Source organism: Mesoplodon densirostris, chromosome 2 (assembly GCF_025265405.1).
Source record: "Mesoplodon densirostris isolate mMesDen1 chromosome 2, mMesDen1 primary haplotype, whole genome shotgun sequence".
In the NCBI taxonomy this organism is placed as follows: Eukaryota; Metazoa; Chordata; class Mammalia; order Artiodactyla; family Ziphiidae; genus Mesoplodon; species Mesoplodon densirostris.
In genome coordinates this window covers 77,937,191-77,952,464 of record NC_082662.1, presented here as the reverse complement: position 1 = coordinate 77,952,464, position 15,274 = coordinate 77,937,191, and the positions used below count along the sequence as shown (strand labels likewise).

Genomic DNA, 15,274 nt, shown 5'->3' with positions numbered 1-15,274 from the left:
GTTTTTATATCCATTTTCTAGTCCAATTGGATTAGGATATTATTATAATACTTCAAGAAATAGACTAATAATAATTTCTACATTCTTGTGAGTATGTAGAAAATAGTGGGCCTTTTGGAAACTGTATGGAAGTTGGCAGTCGTTGAATGATTATGCTATGCAATTTTTATATATTTTGAATTAGTATCACAATGAGTAGCAGTTATAATTTCAAGTGTGAAATATTATTCTTTTACAGATCTTTAGGATTTTTATCTTATTGGGTAATAGCAGAAAAAAAGAATCTACTGAAATGATGTTTAATAATTAAAATATTTCCTAGATTTCAGCTTATGTGGAGAACTTGTTGTGGAAGCCACCTGTAAATCCATTTACCAAATTTATGGAGAAGCCTACAAATGATGGAAGTCATTCAGAAGAACTCTTTTCCCATTTTAAAAGTATACCAGAGAAAGAACATTTACCACGGCATGCCAGTGAAAGTCATCTCAGCTGGTATTCTCAACAATAGCAGGGGATAGCTTAATTTTTTGATTTCAGGGTTTCATGTTTTGTCCATACTGTAAATTATTTTAATCAAACACAGCATTCTTTCAAGAATATCATCTAACAGCCTAGTAATTTATATTTATTTAATCTGATTACAGATGTACTCATTTAGCAGAATTTGCCTAGTTATTTTGGAATTTAAATGAAAACAATTAAAAATTAAAACCTTACCTATAAAAAATTTTGTAAAGTATATATCTTTTTAACTAATGTAAATGAAAATATAAATACTATGGAATATTGGAAATATAGTTAATGAGTACTAATTCACTGTCTTTTGGGATATTGCTATCTAACAAATACCTGTCATATTTTGCTTCTTTAGTATGGAGAGTGCGCTTGTTATTTGTATGACTCATTGCTCCCCAAAATGACAGTCTTAAAATACCAAGCTTGTTGCTATGGATACTATAGTCCAACTTCTAGTTTAGCTTAAATGAAAATGATGTTTGGTCATATATAATCATTCTTGACTTTGTGTACATGGTTTTTAATAATAATAACTGTCTTTTGTAGCAACCATCTTCATTGGGCCCATCATTTTAAGACATCTTAAGTGGTGCTTAAGAATACAGTCTACTTCTTAGAGACATAGCCTCTAAGATGCCATTCATGTTGCTGAGCCATTACATTATGTTCCATAAAAGAAAAAAGGTGTCAATTAAAGAAAGACACAATGCTTTCTTATTGCTTGGAATTTTATTTATAAATATTGAAAAAGCTCCTTCAAACTTATACATAGATTTTTAGTCCAAATAACTATGCGCTTATATAAAAATAAAATGTGAATGAAATAAAGTAGGTAAGGTATTCTCAAAACTTCTTTATACTCAAAGCCCAACTCTTATGAGTCACTTTTTGACTCAGAGTTATCCTTGCTATTAAGAGTATTGGTGATATGTACTGGTATTTCTTAGGAGTATCTATAACTGAAATGAAATTTATTGGTGATGGGCTCTTACAATATACAGCAAGCCTACCTTGGGGTCTTGCTTCTAGAATGTTGCTAAACATTCCTACTTCAAGAACTCCTCCAATCCCTCTCTATGACCCTTTGTTGTTACGGGTTAAAAAAGTGCTGTACCCCATCTCTGGGATATTCTTCAAAACATTGGATGCTCATTCTGTAAGTTCTGGACCTGTACAGGAAAGACAGCTCAGGACTGCTTCCAGACTGACAGAGATTGTAAGAAGCATCCCAATTTCGGGATGTAAAAATGTGAGCCCCCATACCCAAAAATGTATCTTACAGTGATACACAGTAATGTCTGTGTAAAATGTAATCAAGAAAGCAAATATTATCACTTTTGTTTTGAATGATAATAATGTTTTATAAAGCCAAATGTGAAGGATTTTTAGATAATTGGAGAGGTTTAGTTTTTTGTGTTCCATTTGTTTAGCTTACACATTTTTCTGGAGGAATTTTTTTTGTGAAAAACAATAAGTTTCAAGAAAGCATTTTGGAATAAGGTCTAGGAAGACAAATCTTTTGGCTTTGGAGTAAGGGAGAAGGAAGGGAAGAAAAAAAGACACGAACACATTCACACAAATCATTTTACAAACCGGAGAAGAGATGTTCAATAATTATCAAATAGCACAGGAGTACATTGCTGTTGGTAGTCTTTGTGTTTTACATATCTTAACATTTTAAAAACTGTCTTTCCATGTATAGTTAAGTGTAGAAAAAATATGGAAGTACAGAAAAAAATCATTTTCAGTGACAATTTACTGTTATATTTTGCAGAGCAATTTATGGAGCTGTAGTATTTAATCATGTTATGCTCTGTTTGCATAAAAAGCATGACTAGTTTATGTAACAGCTTTAACTTAAATTTTATTTGTGCATATCTAATTAGCCTAAAGCAAGACATCCTAACTGAGAAGACCAAATTGGAAGCAACATTTAAGGAAGCCGAGTTAGCAACTTGTTCTGTAGAATTACTTTTGCCATTATTTAAGGACACCATTGAAGAGATTAGTTTTGAAAATGTGAGTACTTGCTGAGTGAATGTGTAATAAAATGAGAAGCTAGGATAATACTCAGAAGCATTAACTGAGGTCTCATATCTGTAGTAGTTATGCTCACATACTGGTATTTAATATAAAAAATGCAGGTTTATTAGTGTTCTTCATTCCTATGTCATTAATTGCAATTCTTTTCCTCAAAGATAATCTCAGGCATGTATTTGATGAGACGCTAAGCTAGAAAGTACCTTGGTGCTTGCCTTACCTGAGTTGAACTAGAGTCAGCTTTTCTCAAGAGTGAATTTAAAATATTCTTCATTCTCACTCTTCACTTTCACTCTTGAGAGATGAAATATATTTTCTATAGTATTGTGTGGAATAGAAACCTCCATTCTAAAAGTTCAGTGTACTAAAGTTTGAGTTAAGGACAAAAAAATAGATTGTATTCTATTAGTTTTATTAAAATAAATGCCTGAAATACTTTAGGGTTTAAGCCCTTATTTTGATTTCATTTTACTTTAGAGCCATGTAACATATACTATTTACTGCTGAAAAACCTGGCATATCTTACTACTACTATGTGCAAAAGAATGATTTTATTACTAGGAAAAAGTATTCTTTGATAATAGTAGTATTATATTTTAGAGTGTCTTAATGCTATATCTTAAAATGTGTATGTGCTTCTTATATTTTGTCAGACTGATCTTTCTGCATCCAATTTGAAGATTTCTAAACAGAAGGAAATATTAAGAAAAGAATTAGACACTTTTAAACATTTAAAACAAACTTTAGAACATGTTCTTAGAAAGACAGAACACCAACAAGTAAGAAATACTAAGCACTATTTTAATAGTGATATTTCTCACTTGAAGGGTATATTATTTCTTGAACTGTAGAAATTAAAATATTGGTATATTTGAAATGGAAATGATTCTTTTTGTTTGAAATGGCAATCATTAACCCCCACTTTCAATGTTTCATAAATAGTTTTACATGAAAGCAGCATATTTTTATAGAAAATATATTTTTATTTTCAATCTCAAAAACTTTCATTATTTGTTATACTTCATTTCAGTTGATTACAATAAAATACTCTTAGAATGTAAGCCCTTGTGTACATTGTATTTATACATTCATATATTCCTTTTTTAACAGTTTCACCGAGATGTAATTCACATACCATACAGTTCACCGGTTTAAAGTATGCAATTCAGTGATTTTTAGTATATTCACAGAATTGTGTAGCCATCACCACTATCAACCTTAGAGCATTTTCTTCACTACAAAAAGAAACCCATTGCCCTTTAGAATTTTACTTCCCATCCCCACTACCCCCTCTTTAGCCCATTATCTACTTTTTCTCTATCTATGAATTTGCTGATTTCAGATATTTCATATAAATGAAGTCATACAGTATTTATGACCCTCAAAATGAATAAACATTTTTCGTTCTCATTTAAAATATCTACATGGAATTCTGTTATTGATTTGCTGTAATTCTTTCTTTTTAATTTTTATTTTATTTATTTATTTTTGGCTGTGTTGGGTCTTCGTTTCTGTGCGAGGGCTTTCTCTAGTTGCGGCAAGCAGGGGCCACTCTTCATCGTGGTGTGTGGGCCTCTCACTATCGTGGCCTCTCTTGTTGCGGAGCACAGGCTCCAGACGCGCAGGCTCAGGAGTTGTGGCTCACGGGTCCAGTTGCTCCACGGCATGTGGGATCTCCCCAGACCAGGGCTCGAACCCGTGTCCCTTGCATTAGCAGGCAGATTCTCAACTACTGTGCCACCAGGGAAGCCCCCTGCTGTAATTCTTTAAAACATTTCTTTTTGCTAGACTTTAGGCTGTTTATAATTTTTACCTGTTTACAATCAGCATTGTGAGCCTCCTTTGTATACAAGATTTTTATTTCATTGGCTTGTACTTTATGAGGCATTATTTAGAAATTAATTTAGTCAATTAACTGATTTCATAAATTGTGGATAAAAATTGATTTGGAACACTTAAGCAAAAATCTTTCTGATGGTTAACTTTTTAAAAAACTGAAGTATGGGCTTCCCTGGTGGCGCAGTGGTTGAGAGTCCGCCTGCCGATGCAGGGGACACGGGTTCGTGCCCCGATCCCGGAGGATCCCACATGCCGCGGAGCGGCTGGGCCCGCGAGCCATGGCCGCGGAGCCTGTGTGTCCGGAGCCTGTGCTCCGCAACGGGAGAGACCACAGCAGTGAGAGGCCCGCGTACAGCAAAAAAAAAAAAAAAAAAAAAAAACTGAAGTATGCATAGTAGTTGTCCATATGCATAGTAGTTGTCCATATTAATTTCTTAAGTGATGCTTATTCCATTTTCTACTTTTTTATGTAGAGAAATATAGTTTGTGAACACTGATTTATAACTTCTTTTTTCCACAGAGAGGGGACAGTTTATCCAACTTGTTAGAGAAGCTAGCTGATAATGAAAGTGAAAACACTGTAAGTCTTTTTAGACTTGGTGTCTATTTTTTTGAAATTTTTTATTTGTATGCTGGTTGGTTTTATAAAATTAGCATTATCCAAGTTGTGATATTTCTAACTTTTACATTATATTTGCTGAAGAATCTTAAGACGAAGGTACTTGAAAAGGAGACCTATATCCAAGAACTTTCTTGTTTGTTTCAGAATGAAAAGGTAAGCAAATTTTGAGCTAATTCATCAAATTTTCTTAATATTGACTCCCTCTTTCTCTTCTTTCCATCCGGGCCCCCATATCCTCATAAATACATATAGAAATATTTTTAGATTATTTGGATATTTTTACAAGTTTTATGCATCAAATATAATATCTTAATTTTTTAGAGTTTTTTTTTTCTTTTTAGATTTTTGTAGCATTTCATTCAGGTTACTTGGCCTAAGTCAGGGACCTATGTATAAATATATATTTCAATTTTAGTATAAGTTAAGGAATTTCTGTGTTTGTAGGAGCATTTTAGACATACCCATAATTTTACTTAGAAGGATAGACAGGAACTTTTAAAAAGAGATAATTAGGAGTTATTAAATAAAAAAGGGGAGGAGAAAACATCCCCCTGGTTTTATATAAAATCCATTTGTAATTGGGGAAGTGTTGTACTTTGCTCTTTAGCAACTTTTTAGATCACATCTAAGTACCGTAAAGTTCAATATTGTGAAGAAATACATCAAATAACACATTTTTGCTTTGTTTTGTTTTCTCTTATAGGCAAATGCTTTGAAAGTAAGCCGTTTGTCACAATCAGTAAAAGTAGTGCATGAACGACTACAGTTCCAAATTCATAAAAAGGAAGCAGAGAATGATAAATTAAAAGAACACATAAAGGTTATAAATATTCACCCATTTTTATAGTTTAATTGATAAAAGTAATGGACAACAATAAAGTCTTTCCTTAATTCTGGAATTTAGTGGTTTTGAAAGAATTCAATTTAAGTGTTGCCATGGGAAGTACATATTTGAGGTAAATCTTAAGATTTCTGGTTTGTCTAAAGATTTGGCTCCAAATACCAATATAAAAAAATAAAATGCTGTGACTTTTTAGTACCAACCTGGGAAGGATTTATAAAGCTCGAATTACTTTAAAAATCTCTCCTATTATCAGTTAATTTATATGTATTTGGAAAATTTGTTAAATATAAAACAAAATTAAAATACTGAAACCATTAATATTTGGTATATAGTATTTAGTCTTTTATGCATCTATACATACACATACATACTCTCACACGTACTTAGTAAGCAGACAATATACTAATGGTAATAACGTTAAGATCAGTTAACCTAGCCTTGGTGTTTAGATAATTGAGTAACCTCCTTGTTACACAGTTTAGCAGGATAATTAAGAGGAATTTTCTGGTTTAAACTGAGCAGTTTAAATATTCTTGTGGAAGTCTCACAGTCACTTTGAGATGAGAGTTTGAGGTTGCTGTGGTATGACACAAGCTAACTGGATCTACTGTCGTTATTTTTGCCAACGGAAAAGAAGCAGTGTTCTTGCTTCTGGAAGAAGTGTGTAAAGACAAACCTCACTGAGCGTGAGGACTTCTGTGTTAAATTTCTGTTTGCTTTTATCCTCCTGAATCACAGCAGATGTCTGCAGTCCAGGCACATGTTTCAAGACTGCATATGGGGGGTTGTTTATTTTTTCTTCAATGGCAAAAAGCTTTTGCCCATCAAAGGGACATTAAGCAGGCTTATGTGGGATATAAATTTTGTCTTTTGTCTGCCTACAGGTGCTTTTAAGCACTTTCCCCCAAAGATTCCCTGTGTTTTTTGCATCGGTGTCCTAGGGCACTGCAGATGAACTAGAGTTGAAATTGCCTTGCTCTGTCGTGGTAAATACAAGAGAATACATGTAATTTAACATCTCAGATCATATACTTCAGTTTATCTTACTTACACAATTTTTAATTTTGTCCTCAAATAGCAGTTGGGGAAGTTCTTGAAAATACTTTCTTCAGTTTAAAAATAAAATATTGGGCTTCCCTGGTGGCGCAGTGGTTGAGAGTCCGCCTGCTGATGCGGGGGACGCGGGTTCGTGCCCCGGTCCGGGAGGATCCCGCGTGCCGCGGAGCGGCTGGGCCCGTGAGCCATGGCCGCTGGGCCTGCGCGTCCGGAGCCTGTGCTCCGCAACGGGGAGAGGCCACAACAGTGAGAGGCCCGCGTACCGCAAAAAAATAATAAAAATAAAAAAATAAAAATAAAAAAATAAATAAAAATAAAATATTAAATAACTTTTTAAACTTTAACAGTTCCTTTTTAGATAATTAGGAGAGTGAATATAAGGCTAAAATCCTAAGTTTTGCCATGATATTCACCTGTCTAATACTTTGAGTTCACATCCCCTTACAAAATGCTACTGTTTAGAAATGATTAGAAGAAGTTGCTTCAGGTCATGGATTTTTTTTTACATTCCTTCTAACACACAGTTTTGGAATTTATTTAGGTTTAACAAGTTGTTTTTTTTTTCTTTAAGACTACAAACACAATGAACGAATTCAGTTTAACAATATAAATTTCATTTTTTTAGTATTGTTGATGACTCAAAAATTGTATTGGGTCTTTTAAAATTTTTAATTACATTATAATTCTCTGAGAACTACCCCAAAGGTACTTTGAACTCATTTTTCTTCCTAGATCTTTAAACTATAGTAATTAGAGTTAGAATATTTTCACATTTTAGAAGAGACAGAGAATAATTATCTTTATAATATGCTGCAAATATAAGTCTTTGGAAATAGGAAAAGGCAAATAGTTGACTCTAAATATACATCCATTCACTTGGCAAATGACTGTGAAGGGGTTATTTTGAAACTAAAAATAATTTGATAGTTTCAGCACACTTCCTAATAGTGTTCAGGCATGGGACTTGATAAATCTAGTGGGAAAGTCTTGACTGGAACCTTGTTCAAAAAAATTTATTGCACCTTTAGTGATAAAGGATTTTTAACTGAAAGCGTAGCTGTTATTCATGATGTGATGATGACACCCTGCGGTTTTTTAGAGGAATGACAGGTGTATTTCTTGGCTTGGTGGAGAGGGTTCTTCGCTTCTCTTAAGTAGATTTTTTATACTTATTTAAAATGTTTTCCCCAACTACGTATTAAAACGTTTTGTGGGACTTTTTAGTTTAGAGATTTTTAAAGGCAATTTAGGAATGTTTTGCTTCTTCTCTTAGTCCACCAAGTTACTTTTCAAAGAGATCAAGTCTTTAGATCTTGTTTAAGATGTACTTTTAAAAAAATTTTATTTAATTTTATTTTTTTAACATCTTTATTGGAGTATAATTGCTTTACAGTGCTGTGTTAGTTTCTGCTTTATAACAAAGTGAATCAGCTATACATATACATGTATCCCCATATCTCCTCCCTCTTGCGTCTCCCTCCCACCCTCCCTATCCCACCCTTCTAGGAGGACACAAAGCACCGAGCTGATCTCCCTGTGCTATGCGGCTGCTTCCCACTAGCTATGTGTTTTACATTTGGTAGTGTATGTATGTCCATGCCACTCTCTCACTTCGTCCCAGCGTACCCTTCCCCCGCCCCATGTCAAGTCCATTCTCTACATCTGCATCTTTATTCCTGTCCTGCCCCTAGGTTCTTCAGAACCTTTTTTTTTTTTAGATTCCATATATATGTGTTAGCGTACGGTATTTGTTTTTCTCTTTCTGACTTACTTCACTCTGTATGACAGACTCTAGGTCCATCCATCTCACTACAAATAACTCAATTTTGTTTCTTTTTATGGTTGAGTAATATTCCACTGTATATATGTGCCACATCTTCTTTATCCATTCATCTGTCGATGGACACTTAGGTTGCTTCCATGTCCTGGCTATTGTCAATAGTGCTGCAGTGAACATTGGGGTACATGTATCTTTTCAAATTATGGTGTTCACAGGGCATATGCCCAGTAGTGGGATTGCTGGGTCATATGGTAGTTCTAGTTTTAGTTTTTTAAGGAACCTCCATACTGTTGTCCATAGTGGCTGTATCAATTTACATTTCCACCAACAGTGCGAGAGGGTTCCCTTTTCTCCACACCCTCTACAGCATTTATTGTTTGTAGATTTTTTGAGGATGGCCTTCTGACTGGTGTGAGGTGATACTTCATTGTAGTTTTGATTTGCATGTACTTCTTAATCTCAATTTTAGTGGAAATTAAGCATACTTATTGTTGATCAAAAAGCAGAAAAGCTCCATCTTTTACTGAGTCCTTTAATTTTTTTTATTAAAGTGTCCAAGGAATGGAAGACTAAAACTTAAATTCTGTAATAATTTTACATTCTTTTCAGAATTACACAACTTTCAAAAAATGTAAAAGCATTAAAATCTTAAGTCTTTAAGTTCTTAGATAGTTAGTACTCAAATACTTTTAAATAGGAAGTCTTAAGATAATTTGAAGTGAAAACATGAGAGTTATCACACTAAATCATATCCATCTTTCACCCAACCTAATGTTCTGTGTCTAGTTATATCCTCAAGAAATATGTAAGGAAACAGTCATGTCAATTAACACTATCAAATTCAATGGATAGAAACATGCCCTCAAACATCTTTTTACCCTTTTTTTAATCCTAACTTTTATAATCCCAACTCTTATTGAACCCTGTGTGGTTTTAGAATAATAACTTCCACAAACTTACTACTTATTAGGCAAAGTAGTACTTTTATTGTCCTTGATGTAACTCTTTCAGATGTCAAAGCATGCTCCTTAATTCTAGTAAATTAAAATTTGGTAAATAAGTTTATGTTTATCTCATCTATACTCTTCATGATCTATAGATTTTGATCATATATCCTTTAAGCATTTATTATTTTAACTAAAGAGTCCTAATATATTTGGGGAGCTACTGATTCCTTTGAGTTTTATGTACCTGTTGTTTGAATTGTCTCCAACTAAATTATGTTTTTTCGATTTGCAGTAACTAGTACTATGTATAATCTAGATGGGAAATTTTTTAAAATTCTAGTTAATCAAAGTTTTAAGGAAATTAGTGTTTTTACCATAATCACCAATATTAGTATCTTTAGTAAGAGTAGTATTAGTTTTATATAGGTTTATACTTTATAAATTTGCATTCTATAACTGGTTACAAATAAACATTGGTGAAATCACCTTCACTGTTTTGCTTTTTATTAATCTTACGATTAATCCTTTTGATAAATTCTGTGTGGAAGATTTTTACATATTTTAACAATGTTTATGTAAACGTTGGCGTTCTAAAATAATTTAATTACTGCTAATATTTTTTTAGAGCTTAGAAACCAAAATATCAGAATGGAAATTGCAATTGAAGAAGAGTACGCATGAGGCTGTAATGATGAAAGAATCAAGTAGGCAAAAAGCTATAGCTCTAAAAAAGGCATCTAAAATTTACAAACAAAGGATTAAACATTTTACTGGAAACACAGAAAACCTTACTTCCCAAATTAGAGAGCAGGTAAGTTATATACATTCTTCCTTAAAGAATTGTTTTATGTCCTTAGTTTATGTAGTTAACTTCATAATGCTTAATATAATAATTTTGTTAGAAAAACTTTACTCATACATTTTTGCTTTAGCCTTTATTTTGAAAGATTACATAAAATGACAGATTTGCTTATTGAATTATATCAGCATTTCCTTGGGGCTGTATTTAAAGGATATGTTAAGTCACAAAGCATCTGTGGCCAATTAAGGGTAACACCACTTCAGTGCTAATAGCATATTAACATTGAATTAAAGCACATTAACATAATATTAAAGGCTCCTAGAAGGCCTTCAGAAAAAATAAAGCAGTGTCAAGGAGGGTATTGAATTCAGAGTTTTCCACCACTTATTTAACCACAGAACTCTTGTTTTACCCACAAAGCAACTCTTGGAACTGGTTCTGAGGAATACCAGATTGGGAAATGCTGATTTATGTTATTAGACCGTATGACTTTATTCAGTAATTCTCTTCACTTAAACTCCGTAATGCATTTAAAACCATTTGCTGACGTAAACCCACCATGTGAAAGTTATCTTTGGGTGTATTAACAAAGTTGAAAAATGGACTTAGTGTTTTGTTGTTTTTGATGAATTATATTTATTCAATTACCAGTTAATAAAATATTTACTCTTTTTAATGTCTCACTGGTATCCTACCTCTTAAGAACTTACGCTATGGCTTGTAGAATTATCAGAGGCTTTTAGAGATGAAAACAGACTTGCATAAATGCTGTATAAACAAAACAATCTAATATTTTATAAGCTCAACTGTTAACATTTGAAAACTCTTAATATTTAAACTATATTCAGAAGAATTAATTAGATGAAAGAATTGAGCATTAAGTGCAAAATCTATAAGGCTGTAGGCCTAGTTGAATGCCTGAAAATATTCTTGAGTGGTAAAAACGGAGTCATTAACATTCTTGGGATTTTCCTGTTTAACTAGCACCATGTCACCCATGTCCCAGACCATAGTATAGGAAGACTTCTCCATTTGTTAACCTTGTGACTTTGGGTAAGCTACTTAACCTCTCTAAGCTTCAGTTTCCTTATTGATAAAATAGGGAATAATAATACTGCCTGTCTCATATGATTGTAAAGAGGAATAAAGGAGAAAATATATGTCAAAGCACAGTGCCTGGCCAGACTACATTTTTGCCATATTGGCCTCCTTTCCATTCCTCTAATACATGGAGTGTGTTTGTTTCATTGTTTTGTGCTGTTGCCTGTGGCTGTAATGTTCTTCTCAGGCTCAATAATAGCTGATTCTTTTAAAAATCATTCTGGTATCTTTTTACTTGACATCTCTTCAGAGGGGTCTTCCTTGACTACTCCTTTAGAAGTAGTCCCACAACAATTAGTTGCATCAATGTCTTAAATTTTCTTCTTAGCCCTTATTTTATAGGTAAAATTTCTAAATATCTTAATTTATATTCTAATATAATTGCCCAACTTACACTTTATAATGCATATTAATATTCATTTACATACAATATAAAAACAGAAAACTAGTCTTTTTTCAATATATTAAAAATATTGCTTTAAAAATATAAACAAAAAATGTCTTGCACATAATAGATGCTGAATAAATACTTGTTCAGTGAGTGCATAAATGATGGAAGGAAAGAAGGAAACACCCAATAAATGTTAACTGTTCATATCACTACTTCTGAGTCTTCTGATTAATAATTATTGGCACTGTTGTCATTCTAGTGAATTTGTTTTTCTGTAGACTGTAGAGAAGGGGTACAATGGCTACAGCTCTCTAGGTGGATTTGTAAAGAGTAGATTCATTTGACAGTTATTTATTGAGAATCTACTTTATGCCAGGCACTGTTCAAGACCCTAGCAATGAACAAAACAGACAAAAATTTCTACCTCTGGTAGTTCACATTCAAAGTGGATAACCAACCACTACCACTCTTACTTTCTTGCTGACAGTACTAGTGTTTGAAAGCCAATGGGGTGACCTTACAAAACAGCTTGGCGTAGAACTACCATATGACCCAGCAATTTCATTCCTGGGTATTTATCCAAAAAAAACTGAAAACACTAATTCAAAAAGATATATGCACCCTAATGTTCATAGCAGCATTATTTATAATTACCAAGATATGGAAGCAACCTAAGTGTCCATCAACAGATGAATGGATAGAGAAGATGTGTGGTGTGTGTGTATATACACATACACATACACACACACACATACATACACACACACACACACACGGGTGACTGTTACTCAGCCATAAAAAAAATGAACTTTTGCCATTTGCAACAACATGGATAGACTTGGAGGGTATTATGCTACGTGAAATAAGTCAGACAGAGAAAGACAAATAAGAGTTCAGTAAATATAAAGGGAATTATCTTCAGTAATTATGAAACATTTTTTGAAAATAGTTCCATCAACATCCTTAATATGTTAAGTTGGAACTGCCACTATGTGCATATAAAGTAATAGTATTATCAAGTCATTATTAAAATTTACTTTAAAGTTTTCCTGTGTTCAAATTTGTACACTGAAATTTTCTGTAACAAAAGTTCCATACTTTATAGGATGAGTGTTTCCTTGTTTATAATGTATTTGTTTTTAGGACCCTGGACAAAACCAGTGTTATAAAATTACAAGATGAGTACTTTATGTATGTTTTAGGAAGCCAAGTTGTCTGAAACAGTTTCAGCTTCCAACGTCTGGAAAAGTCATTATGAGAAAATTGTAATAGAAAAAACTGAATTGGAAGTTCAGATCGAAACAATGAAAAAGTAAGAAAAAAAATTTAGAGCCTTTTTACTGTTTTATAAGAAGTGTTTTCTGTTCTTTCCAACTTGAGTAGTTTGTATTTTGGTTCTTATGGATTACATGTGGTAAAGCTGTTTTCTATATGATTTGCTATTTTTGCTATTTATAATTTATAAACTTTTCTTAGTCTACTTTAAAAATACAATAAAAATGATTACCCATTAAAACTGCATTGGTGTTCACAAGTTATTGTTCCTTAAAGTGTCTTACATGCATAACAAAGAAAAATAAAAAATGCACATATTTTACAAATATATGTATTTACATATATTTATATATATTTATATATGTAGTATAATATATTTTTTTATATATAAGCAGATTTTTTAAAATGTTTTTAACAACAACATCAGCAACAACAGTAATTGTTAAAATTAATTTATTTTATTTTATTTTTTTGTTTGCACCGGGTCTTAGTTGTGGTGGGTGGGCCTCTTAGTTGCAGCATGCACGTGGGATCTAGTTCCCTGACCAGGGATCGACCCCAGGCCCCCTGCATTGGGAGCATGGAGTCTTAACCACTGCGCCACCAGGGAAGTAAAAATACTTATATTCTATGCTTTGTAATTTATTATTAAGCTAACAATAAATAACTATATATTTGTTTTTGAATGTTTTACTTTCTGTATATTTTCTTCAGTTTTATCATTGAAAACTAGTGTATATGATTTGCTTCTAAAGATTATTTATTGCCTCACTTGATCCTTTTATTTAACCTTTTCCCTGAAATTGTGTGTATGTGTGTGCACATGTGTGAATGATAGAAAGACAGACCTACCTGTGGATCATAGCTTAGATGTTCTACTGACTAGCAAAGAGAATGTTGTGTAATTTTTCATTGGCATCATTTATTTCTAATCAGTTACTCAGGTAGTAGTAGTAACCTTATATATAGATTACGGCTTCCTATTTTATTTGCTGTATGAGTTCTATTAACTTTTGAAACTACCCTACAAAAATAATTTCAGAAACACACTGTTTGAATGAAAATTTCTGTGACTTTTATAAAGGCAAATTATTAATCTTTTGGAAGACCTGAAGAAAATGGAAGACCATGGAAAAAATTCATGTGAAGAAATTCTTAGAAAAGTTCACTCAGTTGAACATGAAAATGAAACTCTGAATCTTGAGAATACAAAACTAAAGGTACTATGTGTATGTGTGTATGTATATATGTATAGTATAATGACAACTTAGTCTACTTAGTAGAAGTAACTTGAAATAACAGCAAGTTTAGAGTAGTGCTCTTGTATCATTTTTTCCTTTATGTTTCTCAGAGTTTTAGAATATCATTATAATAAGTAGCTTCTAAAACTATATCTATATATCTGTATGTACACATATATGCACACATACTCATATAGAGATATTTAGATGGTTATAGTTGTATATACAAATACATGTGAAGGTTGTTTTCAGCAGTACTAAGATTTATGAAGTTGAATAACTGTCTCTTTGCCTCAACCTAAAAAAGTTTATTTACTCTCCAATTTTAGCAGTTAGGTGAATCATCCAAAATTACATTAACTTTAATGCATAAGATTATTTCTAGGTGTCACGGTTATGATAGGATATAACCTCAGGCATGGTCCGTTTGAAACCAGAAAGTATGTTCTTGGCTGCTTCATAACCGGAAAGAATTTTCCAACTTAGTCAAATCCAAGGGATGATTGGTTTTTATGTGTACCCAGAGTAAAGATGGGGAAGAAGCTTTTATGCATTCTGAGGAAAAGGGTATTTGAGTTCCTAGCCATAGATACATGTAACCTGATGAGACTTGACTAAAGATGATGGCATCATTTTCAGTTCCTTAATACTCTTTTTGGAGGACAGTAAATAGAAGACAGAAAAGAATCTGTTTATGGAAAAGAAGGCCAGAATTGGCAGTTCAAAACCAGTATGGCATCAGAGAACCTAGCTACTTTTTAGCTCTCTACTCTGCCATTCAAATGGCTGATGTAGCTCCATCCATTATAGCCAAGAT

General features: G+C 32.7%; 1 protein-coding gene across 9 annotated transcripts in view; it reads left to right on the top strand.

Moving 5' to 3' along the window:
* ODF2L (outer dense fiber of sperm tails 2 like) overlaps nt 1–15,274 on the top strand; it is a 56,895-nt gene that overhangs the window by 26,207 nt on the left and 15,414 nt on the right. For 7 of the 9 annotated variants that reach the window (XM_060090042.1, XM_060090043.1, XM_060090044.1 and 4 more), the window contains 9 exons: nt 323–495; nt 2,406–2,538; nt 3,213–3,338; nt 4,919–4,978; nt 5,102–5,173; nt 5,724–5,840; nt 10,273–10,458; nt 13,144–13,253; nt 14,301–14,436. In XM_060090042.1, the coding sequence (XP_059946025.1) occupies nt 323–495; nt 2,406–2,538; nt 3,213–3,338; nt 4,919–4,978; nt 5,102–5,173; nt 5,724–5,840; nt 10,273–10,458; nt 13,144–13,253; nt 14,301–14,436 (1,113 nt within the window). The remainder of the gene's footprint in view (nt 1–322; nt 496–2,405; nt 2,539–3,212; nt 3,339–4,918; nt 4,979–5,101; nt 5,174–5,723; nt 5,841–10,272; nt 10,459–13,143; nt 13,254–14,300; nt 14,437–15,274) is intronic. The other 2 variants (XM_060090048.1, XM_060090049.1) reach the window with 2 other exon arrangements.